Genomic DNA, 26,926 nt, shown 5'->3' on the forward strand with positions numbered 1-26,926 from the left:
AGGTGGCTATGTTTTACTGCAGAAGGCACTGACATTGTTTAACTCTTACATGCTAATTTGACCTTGATATTACACAAATGTATCTGGCCCAAACCAAGACAGACAAAGATGTACTCACTAAGCTCAAGCGTTGATGAGAATTGGTCTGTCTAGGATATCATTTTGGATTCCCCAACAGTGAGGATGAAGTAGAAAACAAAAATTTGCCTCTTCCAAACATCAGCGATAAAATGTAGCAACAGAAGGATAAAAATACAGAAGAATATGATTTATGAGCTTCATATTTTGTTTTAATGCATACTCTATTTTAGTTATGTCTTGGGCAAATATGAGTATTTCTCTGGGTTAATCACCATGTCTAGGGTTACAGTTTGAAAAAATTCCTAAAAAGTCTACGTTTGAGCTCATAATGCCATCTGGTAATGGTGCTTTCATAAATAAGTGTATTTTTTAAAACCAAATGTGCAAATCTAGTTTCTATTTCATTTATTTTTAATTCTCAAGGTTTTTTTTTTTGGCAGGTGAAGCTGATGATGACATGGGTCAGAAGACAGACATGACTAAGGTGTGGAGGTGATAAATTTCATTCTTTTAATTTCAAATTGTACATACTTTTTTTTAAAAAAATGAGTCCCTGGAGGACTGATTTCCACTATGACAAGTTGATATATTTAATACATAACATTGAAAAAATAGCTTCATATGGTTCAGAATCCCTTCTATTGAGGTACCTCAACCACAGAGTTCTCTGTTTTTTAATTGTTAGAGATATGTGTATACGAGGAAGTATTTTCTCCATTTTTTACATAGGTTGTAGCTTACTATCTGTACCATTCTTAATTTTCTTTCTCAGCAGTGTATTTGAGATCTTACTAGATCAGTGGGAAAAAAAAGTGCTGTCTTATTTTTTCCAATGGCTAAATAGTATTCTGTTATATTGTTCCATGTCTCATGGTAAGGAGACACCAATGGAAATTCAGGATATTTCCAATATTCTGCTAGTAAAAAAATTGCAACAGAAATAATAGTGTATGCTTATGTTACTTTACATGGATTGTATGCTGTCTAACAAGTTACATTTCTAGAAATGGAATTGTTAAATCCAAAATATGTCCATTCATAATTGATAAATATTGCCATTGTCTTCTTTAAAATTTTTACCAATTTATCCTGCTACAAGCAATGTACAAGAGTGCTCTCCCCCACCCTTACCAATACAGTGTTTTGTCAGTTTTTGCTATTTGGCAAGACATGTAAAATGATATATCAATATGATTCTAGTTTTAATTTCTCTTATGAGTGAGGTTGGATATCTTTTTTATATTTTTAATAGTTTACTGTATTTAATTTTTATCCATTTTTCTTTTTTTTAAAATGCTTATTTTTCAGAGAGAGCACAGGCAGGGGAGGGGCAGAGAGAGGGAAACACAAAATCCAAAGCAGGCTTCAAGCTCAGAGCTGTCAGCATACAGCCTGATGCAGGGCTCAAACCCATGAACTGTGTGAGATCATGACCTGAGCCAAAGGCAGATGCTTTCTTTCTTTCTTTTTAATTTTTTAATGTTTATTTAATTTTGGGGGGGGCAGAGAGAGAGGCAGGAGGTGGGTAGGGTGGGGGGAGGTACAGAATTTGAAGCCGTTCCAGGCTCTGAGCTATCAGCACAGAGTCTGTCTGGGGGCTCGAACCTACTAACTCTGAGATCATGACCTGAGTTGAAGTCAAATGCTTAACCAACTGAGCTACCCAGGCACCCCTTACCCATTTTTCTACTGGATTATCATCCATCCCTGGTTTTTGTAAATAAATGTCACTTGTCATGTTAAATTGTTTTTTTCAGTGTGCTTCTAGATTCTGTTTGCTAATGCTTTATTTAGGTATGTGCCTTGGATTTGTAAGACACATCAATTCTCAAGGTTTTTGGGGGTGTAATGTTTGAGTTGCTATCAATGTTAAATTTACTTTAGAAAAATAATAATTTTTAAAAACTTTTCCTTAGTTTTGTATTCTGTGGGACAGTTTATATAACATAAAAATGATCTGTGTCTTAAAGTTGAGCAAGGAGTCTCTTAGGATCCTTTTAATTTTTTCTTTGTGGCTATTTTCTTTTATTTTTTAATTTCTTTAATGTTTATTTTTGAGAGTGAGAGAGATAGAGTGTGAGCAGGGAGGGGCAGGGAGAGAGAGAGGGAGACGTAGAATCTGAAGCAGGCTCCAGGCTCTGAGCTCTCAGCACAGAGCTTGTCCTGGGGCTCCAATCCATGAACTGTGAGATCATGACCTGAGCTGTAGTCAGACACTTAACCGACTGAGTCACCCAGATGCCCCTCTCTGTGGCTATTTAAAAAAAATCATTTTTTATTTTTGATTGTCTTTTTCCTTTCCTATCTTGATTACATTAGAAAGTTGCCCCTTCTCCACCCCCCTGCAAAAGTACAGCCTTTGGTTTTATTTATTATTTGTATATATTTTCCTGTGTTTTAATCAGTAGGCTCTGCTTTTATCTTTATTAATACCACCTTTCTTCATTCTTAAAGTTTCTTTTGTTCTTTTTCCAACCTCATACTTGGATGCTTAACTTATTTTTTCCTTTTTTTATACAAATGTCTATGGTTCTTAATTTTTCTATGAATACTTCTTCAATTTTATCATATAGATTTGGCCTGTAGTTTATTAAACTTTTTATTTTTGTCCTATCAATTTGAATATCCACATTGAAACGTTTTTAAGTAAGAGTTTTAAAATTCCCAAGTGATAGAGGCCTTCCCCCTAACTTTATTGTACTTTTAATAAAGAATAGATTTGTATTGATTCTGCTTTTTGGAATTTATTGGGGTTGTCTTTGTGGCTCAATATAGTAAATTGTCAATGTTCCAGGCTTCTTAAAAGGAAAGCATATGTATATTCTGCTTTCAAGGTATATAAACTTACCTATATGTCATTCAGTTCTACCTTGTAAATTATATTATTTAACTCTTGTTTCATTATTTATCTTTTATCTGTTAGCATGAAAGAGGTTAATTAGATATTTTGAAAATCTCTTTCTATATATAGCTCTACATAGCTTGAAATCTTTTCTTTTTTTTTTAATGTTTATTTTATTTTTCAGAGACAGAGCGTGGGCAGGGGAGGGGCAGAGAGAGAGGGAGACAGATAATCCGAAGTAGGCTCCAGGCTCTGAGCTGTCAGCACAGAGCCTGATGCGGGGCTCGAACCCACAAACTGTGAGATCATGCCCTGAGCCCAAGTCGAACACCTAACTGACTTAGCCACCCAGGCTCCCCTTGAAATCTTTGTTTTAGAAGTATTGATGCTACTTGGGGGTGAATTGATATTTATATTGGTTATTTATTTATTTTTTTAATGAATTACACAACTTAACACCAAAACTGCTTTTCTTTAACTCATTTAATTCTTCTTGGCCTGAATTCAACCTTATTTGATATTAATGTCTTGACTCCTGGTTTGTTTTCATTTGCATTTTCCCACCTTTTATTTTCTGTGTTTCTGAATAACTTTATATGTGTCTCTTGTGTACAGCATAGGATTGGAGTTTGTTTTGCACTCCAATCTTTTAATAATGGAGTTTGGCCCATCTACATTGGGCTATATACTGTCTTAGTTATAACATTTTAGGTTCTGTACTTTGTGTCTAACAATAATATACCTTGTGTTTAATAACTTTATATGGATTCTTTATTCTGTATGTGTGCATTTCTTATAATGTTTAGAAACATTAGGAAAGCATTTCATTGTTTTTCTACTTCATACCTTCAAGAGTTTACATAATACTCCTTTTTTTCATAATACTCTTAATACTTTTTTTAAGGTAGTGTCTGTTAATTTCCTAATATGAACAACGATGAAGTTATATTTCTGCCTCTTTCCCTCGTATTTTTCTACTATTTTTATAGAAACTTATTAATCTTAAAATATATAGATTTTTATAAGTTGATCTGAATCTTTAAATGATAGATATCATCTGACCTTCAAATAATAAAATGAGGAAATTTGAATCTTACCATTTTTTAGCTGTGTTTTTGTCTTGCATAGTCAAGGTACACAATATAAACATTTTGTTTTAGCATCTTAATCTCTCTATTTCTTCTTTATTTAGTCCCTTAAAGGGATTAGGTACTCACCCCTAACTAGGCCTTTACTAATGATTTTTTCCAGTTATCTCTTACTGGGATGAGGTTCCTCCTTTAGTTTCAAGAAGGGTTCATAACAAATATGTGTGCCAATTTTATACTTGAATGACAGCTTGATTGACTCTAATTTCTTTGAGTCACAGTTTCTTCTCTGGGAGTTTCAGGGAAGTCTAAGGTCAGTGTGTATTTTACTCCTTACCGGTGAGTTGATAATTTTTTCCACTAATGCAGTTCTTAAAATTTATCAAATGAACAAAACAATCTATGATTAAGTAAGTCTATGATTCTGGGATAAACACAACTGAGTGTCCTGTATGCAAGACTTGGTATACATATACTTGGATGTAATATAAAACATTCTATAGTCTCTAAGAAAAGGATATATTAAAAGTATTTCCCCATCAACTATTTTTAGCAAAAACATTATCACAGGACTAGTGTCTTGAGTAATAAACTTTTAGAAGTACATTCTGTGTTTTCCGGAAGTCAGTGAATTAACAGGGATATTAGTTACCATTGAATCATCGTCCACTGTTTTGTGGTACCCTATTTCTTTTATCATGTTTTTCTTTTTTTACTCAACATACTTTTAAGTGTATACTAATATACTGTGATTAACAATACTCATGATGTTGCAAGGCAGATCTCTAGAACTTTTTCATCTTGAGTGACTGAAGCCTGTACTCATTCAACAGCAATTTCCCATTTCCCCATACCTTCAGCTCCTGGAAACAGCCATTCTACTTTCTGTTTCTGTGGGTTTTACTATTTTGGTACCTCATATAAGTGGAATCATGCAGGAATTGTCCTTCTGTGACTGACCTATTTCACTTCACGTTGTGCCTTCAAGGTTCACTCATGTTGTGCATAAAGACAGGATCTTGGCTGGATGATAATCCATTGTATGTGTATACCACATATTATTTATTCATTCATTTTTTGATGGATGTTTGTGTTTCTACCTCTTGGCTATGGTAAATAATGCTGCAGTGAACATGGGAGTGCAAAGATCTCTTCAAGATCCCAATTTTAATCCTATCATTATATTATGCAAGTACTTCCAGAGGGATCTCAGAAAGCACTCTATAATGAAATGCATTAATATTTTTGTGTTGGAAAATATTCATACTAAGTGGACTAAAAAAGTCTATAATTAGACACATACCATTCTAGGTCAGATTTTGCTGCCAAAATGAGTTCAAGTCAGGTCAGGTTTTGCCATTGAGTAGGTTTTGAAAAAAAACTTACCATTTTCAGGGCTTCTTTGTGTTTTGGAATTCCAATAAGTATTTTGAGGATCTGTACACCCATTGGATATTTTTTCCTTATCCTTTTGGAAGGTTTACTGCTTTGGTGCTTGGCTCTGAAATGAGAAGATAATATTTAACAGTAATGAGGAAACAGCCATTGTAGTGCCAGATGTTTGAGGCTGAAAAATCATACAAGCACTAAAAATATATAGAGGAAGCGTTTTTGAATTTTAAAAGCTTATTATTGAAAAGAGGTATATAGTTTTTTTGTTGTTGTTGTTCTTCTACAGAAAAATAAACCTGTGGATTTCGCAGTCAATCCCCAAGCAGATAGAACATGTCAGTTCTCTGACCACCGTCTGATGGAATCCATTAAACTGGGGGATTCCAAAGTGTATGAATTTCTTAGGGTACTTGCTCTTTGCCACACCGTCATGTCGGAGGAAAATAGTGCAGGTAAGTACAAAGTGGTGTTTTAGTGCTGAACCTTGTTTACAAGTTTGATTTCTTTCTGCTGCCAGTGATTGAGTAAAAATTACCACCCAAGTAATTTCAGTTTAAAAGTGAAATATATAAAGACTGTCGACTGTATATATGTATGTCATATATATGTGTGTATACATGTTTTCTCTCTCTATTCTTTATTTTTGTTTTCTTTGTTGGGATTACGTTCAAGCCTTAGTTGCGTCCTTGGTATGCTGGGCTAACCCATTCCCCCAGTTTTAATTGCTGTGAGGATTCATATTGTTACATTTATGACTTAAACTGATCTTTATAATTCTGAAGGCAGTGATTAATTATATTTTTATCTGAGGATATCACGGTGCCTTTAAGTACGTTTATTTTACCTTTGCCTTTGAGTTTATTTCATGTCCTGAACTATTTTAATAGCAATCTGCTTTTATTTTAATGTGACATACTTTTTTAGATCTCTTTAAAGATCTTAATTATTCTTGATTTGAAATTTTCTTTTGTTTCCTTTATGAGGTTTCATATTATAGAATGTTGTTTTTTGAATTCTGTGTCTACCTTTAATGTTCTCAAACATTTGATAACTTTTGGTTGCCTGTTGGTGAATGTAGGTTCTGATTACTGTGGCCAGTCTCCCAATACCGTGTGGAAGAGGTAGAATGTATGGCTGGCCTTCTGGGTGTGGAGTTTCTCCTTCCAGGAATTCATATGGCATCTGGGGTTAACTGTCTTACTTTTTCAGATCTAGTGCTAGGAATCTGCCAATATGCTCACTTGAGAGAGAGTTGTACTTAAGGTCTGGCCTGGAAGAAAACACTCATCCGGGTTCTTTTCTTTCATTTTCTTTCTCTTATCCTTGTGGACTTCTGGAGTGATTCGGGCTCTTCCTAGTTTTAGTCTCCAGTTGCAGAACTCAAATCTTTGAGGTTTCCAGAAGCGGATTATGCACTTTGTGTAGCGTAACATGGGAAGGTTTTATTCTGGAGGCAATGGTCACTGAAGCCTGTTCACAGTAAGCTGGGAGATGGAGGAGCTCAAATGAGCTGGAGTGCTGAGTACACTTCCTCAACTAACTTTACTAATGATGCCCCTAAGAGCACTTCTCTTTTCATTTGTTAACTCTGACTTTGGAAACTCTTTTGGGGATTTCTCTTATTCTGTATTCATTTCCTTTTGCAAATGCTTTGTGCTGCATTTTTCTCTTCTTCATTGATCAAATCTACTTTTTATCTTGCAGACATTCCTCAAATTTCTAGTTTACTAATAGTATTCATTCTTATTTTCTAGTATGATTTACATTTTTTTCACAATGTGATATAATTAAATGCAGTAAAACACACGGATCTTAAGTGTTTTGTCTGATGAGTTTTGACAATTATATGTACCCATGTAACCTCCACCCCCAACAGGGTATAAATCTTTTCTACCACTCTAGAGAGATTATTCATATCACCCCAACAGGGTAAAAATATTTTCTATTACTCTAGAAAGATTACTCATATCCCTTTCCAGTCCATATTCCCAACCCCCTTGCTCAGCCAACCACTGCTGTGATTCCTATTATCAAAGATGAATTTTGCCTGTTTTTGTACTTCATAAAAATGGAATCATACAATTTGTATTCTTTTGTGTCTGACTTCTTTCATGCCATGTAATGATTTTGTTATTCATCCATGTTGATGTATCAGTAAATAGTTCATTCTTTTTTTTTTAAGTTTATTTATTTATTTTTGAGAGAGAGAGAGACAGAGAGACAGAGAGACAGAGTGAGTGTGGGAGTGGGAGAGGTACAGAGAGAGGGAGACAAAGGATCCTTGCTGACAGCAGAGTCTGTTGTGGGGCTCAGACTCACAAACTGTGAGATCATGACCTCAGTTGAAGTCAGACGCTTAACTAAGCCATCCAAGCGCCCCAATAGTTCATTCTTTTATTGCTGAGTAATATTACATTATGTGAGTGTACCATAATTTTCTTTTCTAGTCCTCTGTTCATGGACATTTGGGTTGTTTCCAGCTTTGGGCTATTATGAATAAAGCTGCCATAACATTTTTATGTCTTAAAAAAAAACATTTAACTAATTTGTATTTGGTAAACACTTAGGTATGAAAATTGCCAGATCATAGTATAAGTATATGTTTAACTTTATAAGAACTGCCCAACCATTTTTCTTCAAATGGTTGCATTATTTTACATTCCCACCATCAGTGTATGAGAGCTGTAGTACCTTTACATTCGAACCAACATTTAGTGTGGTCTTTCTTAAATTTTACCCATTCTTGTGGATATTGGCTAACATCCTGCCATATAAAGGTATTTTGAAGTAAAGAGAGGAAGATGTATATATCTTTAAATTACTTCTATCTCTTGCTTTAAGATATCAAATTCTAAGTGCAGGCTTATGTCACTGAGTAAGGGGGGATTATTTTGCTCTCCTTTTAAAGATTTATTTACAGTATAGATAGCTTAAATCCCTGTATGTTAAAGTACCTTGGAAAACAAACTTTTTTTATATAAACATTAATTATGGAAAAGAATAGAACCAAATCTAACAAACTTAAAGTTTATAATTGTATAATTTATAGTTGAAGCTATTGCTTTTATTTCAAAGGTGTACTGTTTCATGGAGAAGTCATTTGGAGAAGTTGACATTCTCATTCCCTTTTCCAGGATGAAAATGCAGAGGCAGGAAAAGTGGAAAATACAAGTGTTTTAATAGGATTTTTCTTCTATTTTAGTGTATGGCAATTCAAAAGATAAAAGTTTTAGAATTTTTTTTCTTACTGCCTCATTATATCAATCCTTTAAAATTTATTGAGGTTTGCTTTATGGTCTGGTATATGTTCAGTTTCAGTAAATGTTTCATGTGTGCTTGAAATGAATGTGTATTCTGTAGTTATTAGGCACTGAGTTCTAAATATATCCATTAGATAATGTTTGTTAATTGTATTGTTCAATTTTCTAGCTCTCTTTGGATTATTTTGACTACTCAATTACACAATTTTCACATATTTGCCTTAAAGTTTATTTTGGCTTATATGAATGTAGTTATAGGTATTTTGCTTTTGTTAGTATTTGCATTATTTATCTTTTTTCCACTGTTTCCTGCCAATCTATCTTTTTCTTTGTGTTTTAGGCACATCTTTCATGAATGAGATAATTTTTGACATTTAAAAAGAGTAGTTTGATAGAACTAAAGGTTAAGCAGAACATTTAGTCCATTATCTTTCTTGAGTATTGATATATGTAGATTTTAAGTATTTAATATATAATTATTGATACATTTAGTTTATTTCTACCATCTTATTTTGTACTTTACATTTGCCCCAACTTTTGTCTTAGTCTCTCTCTCTCTTTTTTTTTCCCTCTTATGGATTTAGTCCATTTTTACTTCTGCTTTGGAATCCTTATTTGTATTTTAGTGGTTAGCCTAGAAATTTTAGCATAATGAACTTATCAAAGCCTAAGCCTTCTTTTAAACCAAACAAAGACTTTAGAACCCTTCAATACTAATCAACCCTGTCCTGACTTATACAGTATTCTTGTCACGTATTTTCTTTCTTAATCCCCCAAGAGGTTACTTTTATTGTTTTTATAGTCAGTGTTTGCTTAGATCTATCCTACATACTTACTCATTTCTATGCTCTTTAATGCTTGTCCCAACTCTGATCTTCTGTTGACATAAAGTGTATTCTTGAGAATTTCTTTTAGGAGAGAACCTCCTGCTAATAAACTCTCAAAAACTTTGGAAAAACAACTTCATTTGTTCTTATTCTTGAACATTTTGGTATGTGCAGAAATTTAAGGTGACAGTTTTCTTTTAGCACCTTGAAGGTATTCCACTGTGTCCTGCTGCTGTTTCCGTTACTGTATAGTCAGTTCCTAGTCCAATTGTGGAGTGAAGGTCATCAGTCTTATCTCCCTGGCTACTTTTAAGATTTCTTCTTCCATGTTATCACTATAGGTGTGGATTGAAAAATATATTACTTGGAATTCATTGAGATTCTTGAATCTGTAGAATGTCATTTTTTACCATGACATGGTATTTGCTTGGCCATGTATTTCTTCCAGCTTTGCCTCTGACTCATTTTCCCTCTCATGTTAGATCTTCAGTGTCAGATATTTTCATTCTCTTCTCTATGTGTTTTAACACGTCTCTCATTTCTTCTCTTTCGCTATCTCTTGGGGATATATTCTCATAGTTTCTCCATTTTTTTTTTTTCACAGTACACTGCTTCTTTCTCTAGCAATATCTAATATGCAGTTTTTAATTTTTAATTTCTACAAGGTCTTTGATTCTTTTTCAAATCTGCCTAATTTTATGCCTTTTTAAAAATTTTTTGAAATCTATCAAGTATTTGAGTGTGCTATTTCTAATACCTCCAACATCTGAAGTTTTTGAAGATCTTAGATTATTTCTGTTAGCTCTAATTGTGTCTTATTTATTGTGATTTTAATGATTTTTCACTGTGAGATGATCATTTTACTTGGAACTTTATTTGTAGAAATTCTTTGGGTCCTGAGATGAAGGCTAGTTCCTCCATAAAGGACTTGTAGTGTTCTAATGTAGGAACATATTAAACTAAATTTCCAGTTTGATTTTTTTCAAGTCACTCAAGTATTATGAATTTAGGATGCAAATATGTGTGAAAGTCAGTCTTTGGTCTTAAAGTTTCAGCAGAAAAAATTTTTCTTTCCACTTATAGGTAGATAATTTTTCCTTACAGGCACTCTTGAAGGAGGCACTGATTTCCAATTCTCCTCTATACCAGGAGAGTAGTCTTTTGAAGGTCCAGGCATTTTTTTTTAAGTTTATTTATCTATTTTGAAAGAGGCAGTGTGAGTGGCGGGGGGGGGGGAGGAGGGGGGGCGGCAGAAAGAGAGAGGGAGAGAGAGAGAATCCTAAGCAGGCTCCATGCTGCCAATGCAGAGCCTGAGGCGGGGCTCAAACTCACAAAACCACAAGGTCATGACCAGAGCCAAAACCAAGAGTCAGGTGCTTGACTGACTGACCCGTTCAGGCACCCTTGGAGGCCCAGTTTTAAGAGGTGGTCTCCCATTAAACTTCTTACCTGGGCTACGTCTTCTCTAACTCAAGCTCTCAGAGGCTAGAAACCAATGATCAATGATCAGAAAAAGTCTTCAAGGCAAAAGCTGGCTACAGTAATACCTTTATTCTATATGTATTTTTTTCTCTTCATCTTTGGCCTAAATAGTTCTTATTTTCTTGCCAGTACATCTTTTATGGATGTATTTAAAATTATTAAAATGTTTTATACAGAATCTGTAGTTGTTTGTAGCAGGGAAGTTGGTCCTGGCACCCAGTTTACTATGTTGAAGAAGTGAAAGGTAAACAGTTTCATAGGTAGATAAAGTAACTGCTATCATTTTTTCCCTTTTGAATTTCAAAATTAATTTATGCCTACTGTATCAAGTGAAACCACACTACAAAATTTATAAAGGCAGAGGTAATAATTTCGTCCATGAAGTATTCTAATCTCACCCCTACAGGAGTAACCAATTGGTAACATTTGGTGTCATCATTTCACCCATATATATATATATATATGTATTTATTTATAAATATAAATTAATATAAAATATAAATATAATATAAATATAAATTAATTTATTAATAAATTATATTAATATATATAAATTAATATATGCAGTAGATGGGTAGTTATTTGTTTTACATGAAAAGGAATTATAGTATATAAATATGCAACTCATTTTCTTTTTTTTTTTTAATTTTTTTTTCAACGTTTTATTTATTTTTGGGACAGAGAGAGACAGAGCATGAACGGGGGAGGGGCAGAGAGAGAGGGAGACACAGAATCGGAAACAGGCTCCAGGCTCTGAGCCATCAGCCCAGAGCCCGACGCGGGGCGCGAACTCCCGGACCGCGAGATCGTGACCTGGCTGAAGTCGGACGCTTAACCGACTGCACCACCCAGGCGCCCCAGCAACTCATTTTCTTAAGAATTGATCTTGTACATCGCCTGAAGTCAGTAGATAGGGATATAGCTTTGCCTATTTTTTCAAATGTATTTTTATAAACAAAGACAATATAATTTTATATAGAATGTCTTTGTATATGCTCTATTTTTATAGTTTATTGTTTTTGTTTTGGTTTGGTTTGATTTTTTTTTTTTTTTGCTCATTTCATTCTTTTTCTCTCTTTTCCCCTCTTCCTCCCAGCCTGATACATACACATCAGGTGCCAAGAATGAGCACAGTGGTTTGATTTCTTACATTTCAAGCGGTTTCTTATATGCATTATAATAAACTGGTCATTAGTAGCAGACTGAAGTGGAACTTGGAATACCTGCTTCATCACTCTTTGGCTGTGTGATCTTGCAAAAATCATATAAACTCTTCAGTCATAGGTCATTGGTATAAAATGGAAATAATAATTTTTTAATAATCCCTACCTCAAAGGTTTATCATGAGGATTATGAGCATTAATACATATTAAGTGTTTTAGTTTGTGAAACTTTCACTACATATGTCTAGTCACTGAAAATACAAAACCATGGCCTCTGACCTGAGGAACTTTCAGCATCATGAAGAGTCAGACACATAGATGGATATTTTTGTATAAGACGGCAGGGGCTCTGATGGTATGTGTGGTGTCCTGTAGTATCTCACAGTATAGGCACTTGGTCTGGCTGGTTGGCATGTAGAAAAGTTCTGACTTCTGGAGCTAACACTTGAGTTGGGTGTTATAGGATGAGTTGGAGTTAGCACTGGCATTCTGTGGATATTAGCGATTATTCTCAATATCAATACATTTGTTTCTTTTACTTTTTTTGTTTAATACAATCTATTTTGGCTATAGTTTAATACGATAGTTTCTTTTCCTTTTAGGGCAGCTGATTTACCAAGTTCAGTCACCTGATGAAGGGGCTTTGGTGACTGCTGCAAGAAATTTGGGGTTCATTTTTAAGTCTCGAACCTCAGAGACAATAACAATAGAAGAATTGGGAACACTGGTTACTTACCAACTTCTTGCCTTCTTGGACTTCAACAATATCAGAAAAAGGATGTCTGTCATAGGTATGACTGGTAGCTGAGATTATGTTTGATCTTTTGATAGTACTCATCACATTGATGCTTCTTAAGCATTATTTCATTCCTAGTTACATACTGAGAATTGTGGTATTTTTGTAACTTGATAAACTTTCATTTTCAACTTAGCCTCAACAGTGCACTAGTAAGTATAACTAATGGGTAGCAAGTGCTTATTGAATCCAGCACTATTGTAGATTGTCTACATGAATTAACTGATTTAATTATTTCAGCAACCCTGTAAGGTAGGTACTATTATATTAACGCCCATTTTAAAGATAACAAAACTCAGACACACAGAACTAATAGATCCTCAATTACTACTCATTGTGTTTTCTAGAGATGTTTCCCAGGCTTTTACCACTACTTGCCTGTATTATTGCAATATCTTTAAAACTATTTCCCCTTAAAATAATGCTCTGTGCTGATACCAAGGTATTCTTTCCAAAATATTGACCTGATTTTGCCATCACCTACATAAAAAACCTTGGTAGCTTTCTAGAATTTAGAGGGTAACATTCTTGCATGGCATTCAAGATTATTTGCAATCTGATTTCAGTCTATTTATCTTCTACTTCCTCAAACTTCCCCAGCCTTACTAGATCTTGCATTCCAGGCATGCGTTGTACACTTTCACCCTTTGTGTGTGCTGTTTCCCCTACCTAAGACTCTTTTTCCCTAATTCTTTTCTTGGAAACTTCTACTCACCTGGAAATGTCCAATTTAAATGCCACCTGTTGTTTTAATTCTTCTACTCTCCAAATAACTGCATTCTCCTCTGTTCTTCAGAGCACCTTGTTCATAACACCAGTGTGATACCAGCACCATGATACTCATGACCTTCCCAGTTGTTAGAGTATGTGCTAGAGGGCAGTGCTGTGTTTTAGCCATCTTACCCAACCCCATGCCCAGCATAGAGCTTGGCACATAGTAGGTTTTCTATAAATGTTTGTTAAGTAAAATTTAAGCCAATACTTGGTAACTTATGAATATTCTGGTCATATTAAATCAATTTCTACTGTGGAAAACGTGTGTGTACATGGTTGGGTTTTTGGCCTCTAACTACTGGAAAGTAGCTGTGCTAGAATGCTCTCAGCAGGTAAAAACCAAACATCATCTGGGGATGTTTATGTTTATTTTTTTGACAACAGGCTGTAGGCAGTCATTGTCAGTGCTGCTGATGAGCACATACGCTGCTCTAGGCGTTGGCCTAACCATATATCAGCAGAAGCTCTCTTCTATTTACAGCTTCAGGGGAGGTGTTACTAATGTTGGGTTGGCCTAGAACTGGCTTCTCTTTGCTATGAGGGTGTTGACAAAAATGTAAAATTGCTACACAGGGAAATTTTTGGCTTTTCCCCAGCATCAGTCACCACTGTGGGCTGTGGAGAAATCACAGCCTAACCACAAACTTCAGATGTTTGACTTAATGGATCCCATATGAAGCAAGGTAATGTTCCACCACCGAATGCATGGAGGCTTATGGGCTTTATTTAGGTTCTGTTTGGTTTTTAATCAGAAGGAATTTGAAAGAGGGGCTCCACTAGGGTGGAAAAGTCTCTGATAACAAGGCAAAGAATAAAACAGTGCTAGTCTCATGATTGTCACATGGCTTGGTCTGTGGGGACAACACCCTGATGTGAAGACTCAGATATTTGCTGCTGCTGCTGCTTTGTCTTCTCCTTCTCCTCCTCCTTCTCTTTCTCCTTCTCCTCCTTTTCCCCCTCTTCCCCCTCTTCCTCTTTCTTCCTCTTCCTCCTCTGCTTCCTCTTCCTCTTCTTCTGTTTCCTCTTTCTCCTCCTTCCTTTTTTTGGAGGAGGGGTGCTATCATTCATTGAATCATGAATGTATAGTTTCAATACTAGTACTACTTTCATTCTGGGGCAAGAGCCCTGGTTTAATTCAGTTACTTAAATAAAAATAGATTGCTATATAGAATTTTGTCAGAGGATATAGAATCTACGGATAAACATATAAATCTTATTGTACAATTTTGGAAGGACCAATTCTAATAAAAACACAGAGATAAAATTCAAAGATATTAATAGAGGCAAGTGGCACATAAACATTAAAGAAAAATAAATTAGTCTAGCTCCTTGAAAAGCCCTTGCAAGATCTTTAGTAAGACCTGTTCAACTGTAAACTTTTTAGAGATGATCAAAGTATAAATCACACTGCCGTATGACAGGCATTTTTCTATATGTATATATGAATAGGCATCCAACTGAGATATGGCAAAGTAGAATTATTCATCATCATTCACAGAGTTGCTATTACATTTACTCTTATAGCATAAACCTGGAAACCATTTGTGACTTTTTTCTTTTTCTTTTTATGTCACAAAGGCATAGCTGCTTTCAATGAATTTTGCATAACTATAATTCAACTCAATTAAGCAAATATTTAGTAAGTGCCTACCATGTCCCAGGGACTTGAAGCTAAGGGAGAATGTGAAACTGAAATGTGTTCTGTGTGATTGCACCCAGGAGAAGATGGTGAAGCAGGGTACGAAATAGGCTGAAAAAGGAAAGCTCTTGATGATTCCTGTTTATGCCATGTTTAAGAGTCCATACTTGATCCAAATGCAGAGGGAAGCTATTGCAGGGTTGTATGCAGTTGTGTGAAGATAATTCCAGATAGATTACAGAGGAGTTTGAAGAAAAGCGGGATTGCAATAAGTGGAACATTTAGGTTAATGTGATAATATAAGCAAGAGATAAGGTGATGAAGAGAAATCCATGGCTGCAATTGGATGTATGGGTGGTAGAAGAGAAGGAGTTTGAATGATGGCTGGATATCTGGTTTGGGAGACTTAGTGAAGGGTGAAACTGGTTATTGGGGCAGAGACATAGGAGAGATACCTAGTTGTTGGAGGAAGATAATGTGTGCAGTCTGAATTTAGTGTGGCTGAGCATATCCAAAAGGAGGTATCTAGCTGGTGGTTGGATATACATATTCAAAGGGAGTGCTGGAGATGGATTTGGCAGGATATACACATTTAAAATCAATCATCCTGTCAATGTACCCTGAAGCCTTAGAAATGAATGTGACTGCATGAAGAGTGGGAGGGAATTAGATCCTGGGAAAGTCTTTGAGGCACAACAATGTATAAAGGACCAGTAAGAGGAGAAGAATCTACAACTAAAAATCTATGACTTTTGTCCAGACTCTGCCCACATGTTATCTCGACCATTTAAAACTGTTGTGTTCTTTAAATAGATTTTAAAAAGGCTAACTTCTGAAATGAGTGAGATATGATTAGCCTTGGGATTTCCTAGCAGAGATGACTAGGAGCCTTGAATGAAGAGAAAAAAACTTGTTGATCTGCAAAAGGAAAGGTTTAGTGAGTAAAATTAAGCAGGATTCCATGCAATTGGATTCACACAAATTCTAAGGGGTTAATGCTTGATTAAGAAACATGAAGGAAATGTAAACTGTTTACTGAATGAGAAGAATATAGCTTGGAAAGGACCTTAGGAGTTAGATTGTTTAAATGTCTCCTTTTCACATGTAGAAACTGAGACAAAGAGATGGTAAGAGATTTGAACAAATCATAATTGGTTTGTGATTTTCTAGACCAGTGGTTCTCCATGTGTGGTCTGGGGAACCCTAAGAAACTTTGGGAGGTTTTCAGAGGATGCACAAGGACAAAAACATTTTCATAATAGTACTAATGGTATTTGTCTTTTTTATTCTTTTTCTCATGAGTATACTGTGGAGTTTTACAAAAGCCGCATGATGTGTGATATCACAACAGATTGAACTACAGAAGCGGATATGGGAATCTAACCATTTTTTAAACCAGACCTGTAATCATGTAAAACAATGCCATTCCCAAAACTAATTTTTTTTGTTATGGAAAATATAATTATTTTTCATAGAAATGTTACCTATGTTAATATGTCATATGCTTATTATCATAATTATTATAATAGTCATATTATTATTATAGTAATTAGTGTTCTAAGACCATTGCCATAATAAAATTTCTCAACTTTAATTTCTAATATGGTAAATATTATTAGATCTAACCCGCTTAAAAAGGCCTAGAGTTCTCACAAAGTTTTAAGAGTGCATAGGGGTTCTGAGACCAAAAAGCTTGAGAACTGATGTCCTAGCCTAGACTATAAAAAACAGTCATAGGGAAGTCATACTGGTAAAAGTAGAAGGCACATAATTTGCCTTTATAGCTCTGGTGATGGAAGGGAGAAAATATGGGAGAAATTATTAAATTGGATTGCTATAGAAGAAAAGCAAGAAAGGCTTCCGTAGAATTAAATGTTTTTCCCCCACTTGAACAATTAGATAAATTATATATGCTTTCCACCACCCTCCAACTCTTTCCACAATGGGGGCAATTAGAGCCAGGGCACAAGAAAAACTGCATGAGTTCTGGCATCTAGGAGAGCTGACCGACAGTCTTAGGAGAGAAGATGAGTCCTCCATAAGTCAACACAAAAGAGTTCCCAAGGTGCATTATACATATTCAAACCCAGGAGGAAACTAGACTAGATTAAGTCTTAGCTAAGAGTAGTAAAAGGTTAGAAGGGAAATTGATTCACTGTACTTTGTTATTTATATTTCTTTAAATCAAGTTCTAAATTTTATATTCTATTAATAGTCAATATTCATAAGTCAAAGTTCATCTGTTTTGAGGCATTCTGTTTTTAGAGAAAAGGTGTAATTGAATGGAAAGCAAGCAGTAGTCTTTGACTTGATGAAACTTGTGATGGTCAGTGTTCAGACCGTGGAACTGTGATCCAGAAAGTTGTTTCAAACTGTAGGTGGTTACTTGGAAGAAATATATTGTCATGTCATGTCATTCATTCAACAAGTAATTAAGTATATAGTATGTGCCAAGCTGTAAAACCATGCCTACAAATGTAGGCCAAGTATTCTGTGGTTTCAAAAAAGATTTTTCTGAAGCAACATGAGGCACAGCCAGGGGAAGGCTTAAGGACTGGAGATGAGGGGATCCTCATCACGGCTGTCATTCTCAAACCTGGAGGGGGGGACAGATTAAAAATATAGCCATAACTAATACAGACTTCCAGTTAAAAGAAGGTAGAAAATAATTTTGAAAGCTTCCTGTGAGGCATGCTTACAGCCTGGATTGTGACCCCAAAATCAACCACCAAGAATGAAAGAAAGGGCATTCCCAAGGAGTAAAGAGGATAAAGAAAAACATCAGCAAAGACTGACAACTAATGCATAAACCATGGCTTTGAATGACTAGAATTCCATGTGGATATCATTTGGTATAATACTAAAAGCTGATTCCTATGGTAGGTCTTGAGTTTTTGCAACAGGAGACAGGCAAGCAAAGCTCTCAATTCTGTTCAATCCAGAAGGCTTAATTTGAATTTATCAACTCTTCAAAACAGTAGGTAAGAAAAATATTAAGGTTGTATACATCAGAATAAAAACACTTCTTTCTGAGTTTGGGAAATCAAAGGATTCCAGTAGATGGAATATTTCTAAGTTAATAGAACAGGAATAAAGCCAATTGACTTAGATAGTGACCTTCTAATTAAAGACACTGAGTATTTTACTACTAGCTAAAACATTATGCCCATTTCCAAATTTCCTGGCTGGAGTCCTAGGAAAGTCTAGTTTTGACGGATTTCATTGATTATCTACTATGCAAAATTTTTCTTTTCAGTTAGAAACCCAGAAGGACAGATAAAGCTTTATTCCAAAGGAGCAGACACTATTCTGTTTGAAAAACTTCATCCATCCAATGAAGACCTTCTGACGTTGACGACAGACCATCTCAGTGTAAGTGCCTCTGTCTCAAGGTTAGCACAATGGCCCTTTGGCCATTTCCTGTGATTAGGTCTTATTTTAAAAATATAAGCTAAATGATGTGACTTTTGAAATAGAAAGCACAGGAAAATGTGCCAGTGAATGTCTAGAAACTGGCACATGGACCCCTGTCCTGCTGAAAGTCTGATCAGTCTTACCACAGACAGGTTAACACACAGCAGCTGTGAAGTAGCTGCTGCATGTAGCCTCCTGAACTCTGGCCAGGGAAAGGCTCGGGACACACCTGCTCTAACTCCCCTGCAGTTTGAGGCTTTTTCCCTGGAGACTGGACGGGTTCTGGGAAGAGGAGCAAGACAGTTGCTTTCCCTTGAGTTCTAATGTGTCTGACACCAAAGGAATCCTTTATGATTACCCCTAGCGAATAGTTTAGGATTGTGCTTAGATGCTTGAGGGGGAAAATTGTAGCCAGCTTTCTCCTCCAGGGGTCCTTCTGATCAGGTCATAAATTATATTGAGTCACCTATGTTCTCTAGGTTGAAGCTACCAAATGCATACATTCTGAGACTATGCATAGTATCTTTATAAAAGCTTTCTGAAGGGAGCAGGAGTAATCTTTGGCGCATATATATAATATATATATTATATATATATATATATATATATATATATATATATATGCAAAAGAGTAAGAGTCTGATTTAATGTCAACATTAACCTGGTTTAAACCTGAGATTCAGGTGTCTTTCTGATATTTGTTTGAGGTTCCATTTAACCGAATATGAACTTTAAGGGCAGCTGGTCAAAACTCTCATATCCTCTCCTTTAAAAAATTATTGAGGATTCATGTTCTTTGTCAAGCCCTATATTTAATACAGAACATTCCCTGGATCTTTAAAAAACAAACAAACAAACAAAGCAAAACAAAAAATTACTTTGCCTGACTTTAAGTTTAAAGAATGATGGTTTAGTAATATTGGTTACAAACATAGCTATTGTTTTTGTCTTTCGAATAGAGCATTCTTGATTTTCTTTTAATCTCTTCCAGAAGGCCGACATGGTCTTTTTAATTTTTTTTTTTCTGAAAACAACATTGGAATCATAAGTATCTGATTTTTGCCATTGCTCAAACACCACAGGCCTTGGATTTCATACATTCTCCTTTCATACTGAAGTATAGGAAGCCTAATTTGGTCTTTTTACATTTCGATGCACAAGAGTTTTTTTCCAGGTAGCATCGATTTGACTTGCTCTTTGCTTCATTTACTTTATTTGTTTTGGCTTTAAATTCTGAGGTTTTCAGTTTATATTTAATAATTGATTTTGAATTGTTTAATGGTAGGAAACAACCTTGCTCAAATGCTCATTTAGGATTAAACTTGTGATTCATGCACTAATTAAATAACTTAAATCATCTGTCCCCTTTTGTAATGCCGTCTTAGAGTTAATTCACTGTTGTGCAGAACAGAGAGGAGAGCACTGGTAATGCTCAGTGCGGTTGCAAGTTAAAGGCAAAGAAGCGTTTCTGTGAATTAAGAGGACAAAAGATTGTTACAAGGAAGTAACTAGATTTTCAGATCAGTAGGGGACCCAGTGGTGGTCTTGCAAAATGTGACTGCAATGTCCAGAATGCTACCAATTGCCTACAAGATAAATTTGGATAATTTTTTTCTCATGGTCTCTGTGGGCGAAACCACATCATTGTCATATGCACTGAATTTTCTTTTCATTTACCTAATTAGGGTGTGTCATGGCTTAACTTGTGCCTGATCACAGATCTACGTCTTTTCTATAAGCCAGAACACAGCAGAGAAGATATGCTCGGTGGCACTGTCCAAAGGAGCAGAAATGCTATAAAAACACTTGCAGTGTGGAGGCCCATAAAATGACCACTGGAGGCCTAGACAAAGTGGGAGGTTTCCAGCATTTCCACAAAGCAATCTACATATGTTTCTAGCTATTGTGACTATGTGAGACACGTAAGCAACTACCAGTCTCCTGTTTTTATTTATTTATTTTTCCTATTAGAAGGATAAAACATCAGAGGTATCACTTGAGATTGTCAGTTTACTGAGACACTAAACGAAAAGTATGGTTCTTCAATTAATTGACCAATTATTACACACTAACTCCATAGAAATCAGCGTCTCAAAAATAATGATTTTTAAAAATAACATGACTTGATGGTGTTTTTACAATTTCTAAGAATTTTCATTATTAAAATAAAACTTTCATATAGCAGAAAATGAGAAAATTTATAGACGATCTGGAATGATGAGTAAAAGTTAGCCTCCACTTCTAGTCCTACTTCCCAGAAGTAAACATTTGTATTAACTTTTGGTCTTACTCTCCCATTTTCCCCTAGAGGTTATTATTACAGCCTAATAAGCTTTGACTTCTGTTGCCTGACCAGCATTTATTTATTCATCTGTACTTTTTCTTATGGAAGACCTCAAGCATAAACAGAAGTAGAACTCAGTTAATTTTAGACACAGCTGTATTGTTAAGGGGAACATGACAAGAGTATTGAGATGTCATGCTGCCATATTTTGAGAGAGCTCCTACTTTTGATTTGAGACCTATGGTTCCTCTGAGAAGCCTTTCCTCTCCACCAGAAGTCGACTGCCATGAGCCATGAAACAGGCTAGGTCTCTTATTGCCAGGAGTGCTTCTTCATGTAGGGGATAGGTTGGAACCAATATATGTTGCTTCAAATGGATATCTCAAGTAATGGGTGTGGTTGATCACTTCTCAGCTAGGACACTTAAACAGGTATTTAAGCTGTCTTTAGGGAGAAGTCTAGCTCCCCTGAGTGTTTTAACCACATAGAAGTAAAATATAAAATACAAACATTCTACCCCATTTCCAAGGAGATTAAAAAGTTGGAGGTCAGCGTGGCCAAATAATACTCTTGGGACAAAATTAATTTAAGTGAAAAACTTCTTACCCATTATTGTTGTTGTTCTTGTTGTTATTGCGATGATTATTATTCTGTGATGGTTCCTAAATTTGTTCTGCTCCGGCAGGAATTTGCAGGGGAAGGTCTTCGAACTTTGGCCATCGCATACAGAGATCTGGATGACAAGTACTTTAAAGAATGGCATAAGATGCTTGAAGATGCAAATGCTCTTATAGATGAGAGAGATGAACGGGTAGCTGGGCTATATGAAGAAATTGAAAGGGATTTGATGGTATGCATTTAGAAGCATGATGGTTTGTGTTTACAGAAGGGATAGTATATGTTTAGAGATCTAGCATGGGAGTAATTCATTGCTAAATCATCTTGCACACAGCTGATGTCCCCCTTTCAAACACGGAGTCATACTATATATATTGGCTTCAAGTTTTCCATGTATGGCCCTAGATAGCCTAGAGGATTAATTCTATTAGCAGTAGGTTATACAATTGTCCCCTCAAAGTAGAAGATAGTAGCATCTTTATTCTTTGTCAGCCTCTGGTATGTACTTGATAATATGTTGGGGTTTTTTTCTCCCTGCTTTATGATCTACCTTTTTAGAGCAGGGAAACTTGCCATGAAGAGTGGCTATAGCTCTAAACCATCCTAGGCCATGAGGTTCTGATGATACCTGTGCTTCCCAGAGTATGAGCTTCAGAAACTGCTCCTCCCTGAGGCCTCAGTTGGCCATTATGCTCATCTATCATGAGTTACTAAGGAGCATGTTATGTTCATCTCTGGGTAAAATATTCTACAAGAATCTTCACTTTTTAGTTTATGGCATCTGTTGGTTTGTTAATTTAGGACAATGACTCTACTTTTTGGTGATCCTTACTATGAGATTAGGGCTCTCCTTTGGACCTTTCCATGTTGACATAAGTGGGGAAGCATCTGGGGAGTTCTTCAGTTCTTAGAAGCCCAAATGGCTTCTGATGGTTTACGCTAATATATTATCTGAGCAGATCAGATCTCTCATGTGAATTCTAACTTCCAGGATCCCTGCCATTAATTGGTGTGCCTCCTTTTGAGGTCCTTCCCAACCCATCTCTGCACATAATAAGATGCTTACTGTGTCAGTGCATCATAACTTCCATTTTCACTTCATGTTCCCTGACCTCTAAACTCTGTGATTAAAAGCCATACATATTGTGGATGTTGTTTGCCTGCATTAACATATGGTATTCTCTATTTTTAATAAAGCTACTAGGTGCTACTGCTGTAGAAGATAAGTTACAAGAGGGTGTTATTGAAACGGTTACAAATTTATCGCTAGCCAATATTAAGATCTGGGTCCTAACAGGAGACAAACAAGGTAATTTGAAAATGGATGATGATGATGATGTCTTGAAAAGAAAGGGGATTAATTTCTTTTTTTCAATGTTTATTTTTGAGACAGAATGAGAGTGTGAGTGAACAGGGGAGGGACGGAGAGAAAGAGAGAGAGAGAGAGAGAGAGAGAGAGAGAGAGAGAGAGAGAGAGAGAGAGGATCCAAAGTGATCTCTGAGCTGACAGCAGAGAGCCCGGATCTCACGAACCGGGAGATCACGACTTGAGCCAAAGTCGGATGCTTAACCAACTGAGCCATCCAGGCGCCCTGGATGGTGGAAGGGAGGGTGGGGAGGGCAATAATTTCTATGGTAAAATTTAAACCAGAAAGCCTAATGAATTAGATATTTCCCAGTCTTTCAAACAGTAAGGAGTAGAAATACAAAAAGGAAAGCTAATACATTACAAAAATTTATTATTTAAAAACAAAAGAAAACAAACTAACAAATTATCTTCTGTAGTATACCCTGGGGTCATTTGAGTTTCAGTGCAATTGCTTCTTAAATATAATAGTTTCACCTGTAGGCAACAATGGCATTAAATAATGTTTAGCTATTGTTTCACATGGGTACTTCCTCCCCCATTTAGGACAGAGAGTGGCACAGCACTGGAGCAGCACATTGGATACCTCAGGGCTACTTGGTTAGTTTCTTGATGTTTGGGATGTTTGCGGAGACTCGGGGAAGCAGCTGTTTGTCAACTCGTGTGGAAATCTTTTGACATTTTAACAATCAACACAGGTGTACCAGTGCAAGCTGGCTAAATTCCAGGACTGCCCACGTAGTGGTACAATGAGAGCTGACCCACTTTCAGACATGACAAAACACCAAGTCAGCAGAGAAAGAGTCATTATGTTCAGAGTACTCTGTTCCCTAAGAATGAAAAGGGATCAATACGTTTTAGATCTATTGCTAGCAGTAATGGTTAAAACAAAAGTCATTTTATGCTTGGTCATCTGTAAATCAGAAATATTTAGTTACTTGGCACACATATGTTTTCAAGATTTTCTCTACTTGTTATATATTTTTTAGGACATTGGAGGATTTGTAGATAGGATAAATCAGTTCTCTATATGTTCACCCAAATCACTGATTATAAAAAATAAACATTAGAGAATTGAGCTCTGTGGTGTGTTAATAGAGACTTCTTAGAATTTGGTGTTGATCAGTAGGTACATTCATAACTATTCACTTACTTATGAATATCCACAGGTTTACTCTCATTGAGCTTTCATTTCTATGGCTTATACAAAGAATATGCTAAGATTTTATCAATTGCCTTGAGACTTAAGAAAAATGTAATTGTTCTACAGAATTAACTAGAGCTGGGGCGCCTGGGTGGCTCAGTCAGTTAAACATCTGACTTTGGTTCAGGTCATGATCTCACTGCTTGTGAGTTCGTGCCTGCATTGGGCTCTGTGCTGACAGCTCAGAGCCTGGACCCTGCTTCTGGTTCTGTGTCTCCCTCTCTCTGCCCCTTCCCCACTTGTACTCTGTCTCTGTCTGTCTCAAAAATAAATAAACATAAAAAAAAAGAAAAGAACTAGAGCCTAATGACTCAATAGAATTAGAAACAAATGACCCTATCGAAGATGGAAGGGTTACCTAATTATCCTAGGGTCCAGTTCTGCGGAAGGAGAGGAAGGACTGCTCAACATTATGTAGTTCTCCAGTTACCTAGTAGCAGCATTCCTGGGTGGTCTTTGAGGTGATCTCACATTCCAAAGTTTTATTTACTTAATGGGGAAATGGCAATATTGCGTGTGGGAGAGCTATAAAGCTATCATAAGAGCATTTTTGCTGTTCAAATGAACATTTTGTGAGTTTTTTTCAATGTGTCTACCCCATCAGATTGAATAATTGCTAAATTAAGTATGTCAGCTCTTTCAGAGGCAGTATTTGGGACTTTAGGGAAAAAAATATTTCACTGTATCACAGGATCTTAGGTATTTTCTTAAGTACTAATTTTGGGAATCAAGAAGTTTTTTCAAAAACTAGATGAGAAGGCTGAGAATTTATAGATGTTGCTACTTCTCCATGGATTTAGCAAGTGGTGAATTTGGTCATGGAACCTGGGTCTTTGAATTTAGCTCTGGGTTTCTTGTGTTTTATTACTCATTGTGGTGTCTCTGACATTAAGGGCAATGCCGCAAAACTGTTATGGAAAAGTACTTATGTTATTAATTAATATTCTAACTGAACATTATTTTGTATTAGAAACTGCCATCAACATTGGCTATGCCTGCAACATGCTGACTGATGATATGAATGATGTGTTCATTATATCAGGGAACACGGCAGTGGAAGTCAGAGAAGAACTCAGGTAAGTGTTGAAGGAAGGAGGAAAGGAAGACAGGGAGTGAGGGAGGGGGAAAGGGAAGGTCAGATAGTTGAGAAAGTAGAAAGGTCTTTTATAGTTTCTGCGGCCTTAGTTCAGTATAGAGCTCTTTCTGCATGTTTCCTAAACTCCTATTCATTTTGGTGACAAACTGAGATAAGTTTGACATCAGTAGTGAAATGTCATCTTCAGGCCTCCAACATTTTCCACATATTTTTAGAAAAGGATTTCAAATCATTTACTTTGGGTTGTCCTTTAGAAATAGCTCTTATATGATGAGTGGTCAGATTCAATGAGGGCATTTGTTAAAAATAGCAATTCACTAGCTTCTTCATTCTGGCTCCCAAATTAAGAACCTCCAGGGGATGGAGTATGGGGATTTGTATTTTCATAAGGACCTAGATGAAATTATGATTGGATAAATTTGGAAAACACCACTGTAGGAGATGGTATGTAAAGTTGGAACAGAGTCTTTCAGCATTAAAGAAAGTAGATATTTCGACATAGTTACTATTAAACCCAAATATATAATGCTTATGAGATATAGAATACTGTGAAATTTTTAGAAGAACATTTTAAGAAGAACATTTTAAAAGTCTGCATAATTATTTTCTAAGAACTTTAGAAAATGCTGTCCTATAACAAGTTTTGCTTGTTAATGCTTGAAGTAGCATCTTTAAGCTCAGCGCATCCTGGGTCTGGCCAAGCAGACTATTGAATTAGAGACAAACTGCTTGTATCTTGCTGCATTCTAGAAGGGGATAACCTTCCCTCAACACAACAGTGGAGCACTATGGCTTCCTTAATGTGTCTCCATCGTTACACTTTTGTTCATGAACCTTGGGGAAAAAAAGGAAGTCTTTTTTTTTCTTTTTAATTCGAGTTAGTTAACATATAGTGTAGTATTGGTTTCCAGAGTAGAATTTAGTGATTTATCACTTACATATATAACACCCAATGTTCAACACAAGTGTCTTACTTAAATCCCATCACCCATTTAGCCCATTCTCTGCACCCACCTCACCTTTAGCAACCCATGGTTTGTTCTCTATATTTAAGTCTCTTATGGTTTGCCTCCCTCTCTGTTTTTATCTGATTTTATTTTTCCTTCCCTTCCTCTATGTTCTTTTTTGTTTCCTAAATTCCATGAAATCATATGATATTGTCTTTCTCCAACTGACTTATTTTGCTTAGCATAATGCACTCTAGTTCCATCCACATTGTTGCAAATGGCAAGATTTCATTATTTTAATCACCAAGTAATACTCCAGTGTGTGTGTGTGTGTGTGTGTGTGTGTGTGTGTGTGTGTGTACCACATCTTCTTTACCCATTCATCAGTGAATGGACATTTTGGCTCATTCCATAGTTTGGCTATTGTTGATAATGCTGCTGTCAACATTGGGGTGCATGTGCCCCTTCAAATCAGCATTTTTGTATCCTTTGGATAAATACCTACTAGTGAAATTGCTGGGCTGTACGGTAGTTCTATCTCTATCTTTTTGGGGAACCTCCACACTGTTTTCAGAGTGGCTGCACCAGTTTGCATTCCACAAACAGTGCGAGAGGTTTCCCCTTTCCCCACAACCTTGCCAACATCTGTTATT

The 26,926-nt window shown here is 36.0% G+C and overlaps 1 protein-coding gene across 9 annotated transcripts in view; it reads left to right on the forward strand.

The window, feature by feature from the left end:
* ATP8B4 (ATPase phospholipid transporting 8B4 (putative)) overlaps positions 1-26,926 on the forward strand; it is a 279,642-nt gene that overhangs the window by 193,693 nt on the left and 59,023 nt on the right. For all 9 annotated transcript variants that reach the window (XM_045059334.1, XM_019832448.3, XM_019832446.3 and 6 more), the window contains 7 exons: positions 522-565; positions 5,690-5,855; positions 12,738-12,926; positions 18,601-18,716; positions 21,728-21,892; positions 22,858-22,969; positions 25,201-25,306. In XM_045059334.1, coding sequence (XP_044915269.1) covers positions 522-565; positions 5,690-5,855; positions 12,738-12,926; positions 18,601-18,716; positions 21,728-21,892; positions 22,858-22,969; positions 25,201-25,306 — 898 coding nt within the window. The remainder of the gene's footprint in view (positions 1-521; positions 566-5,689; positions 5,856-12,737; positions 12,927-18,600; positions 18,717-21,727; positions 21,893-22,857; positions 22,970-25,200; positions 25,307-26,926) is intronic.

The sequence above is a fragment of the Felis catus genome, chromosome B3, assembly GCF_018350175.1.
Source record: "Felis catus isolate Fca126 chromosome B3, F.catus_Fca126_mat1.0, whole genome shotgun sequence".
NCBI classification, from domain to species: Eukaryota; Metazoa; Chordata; class Mammalia; order Carnivora; family Felidae; genus Felis; species Felis catus.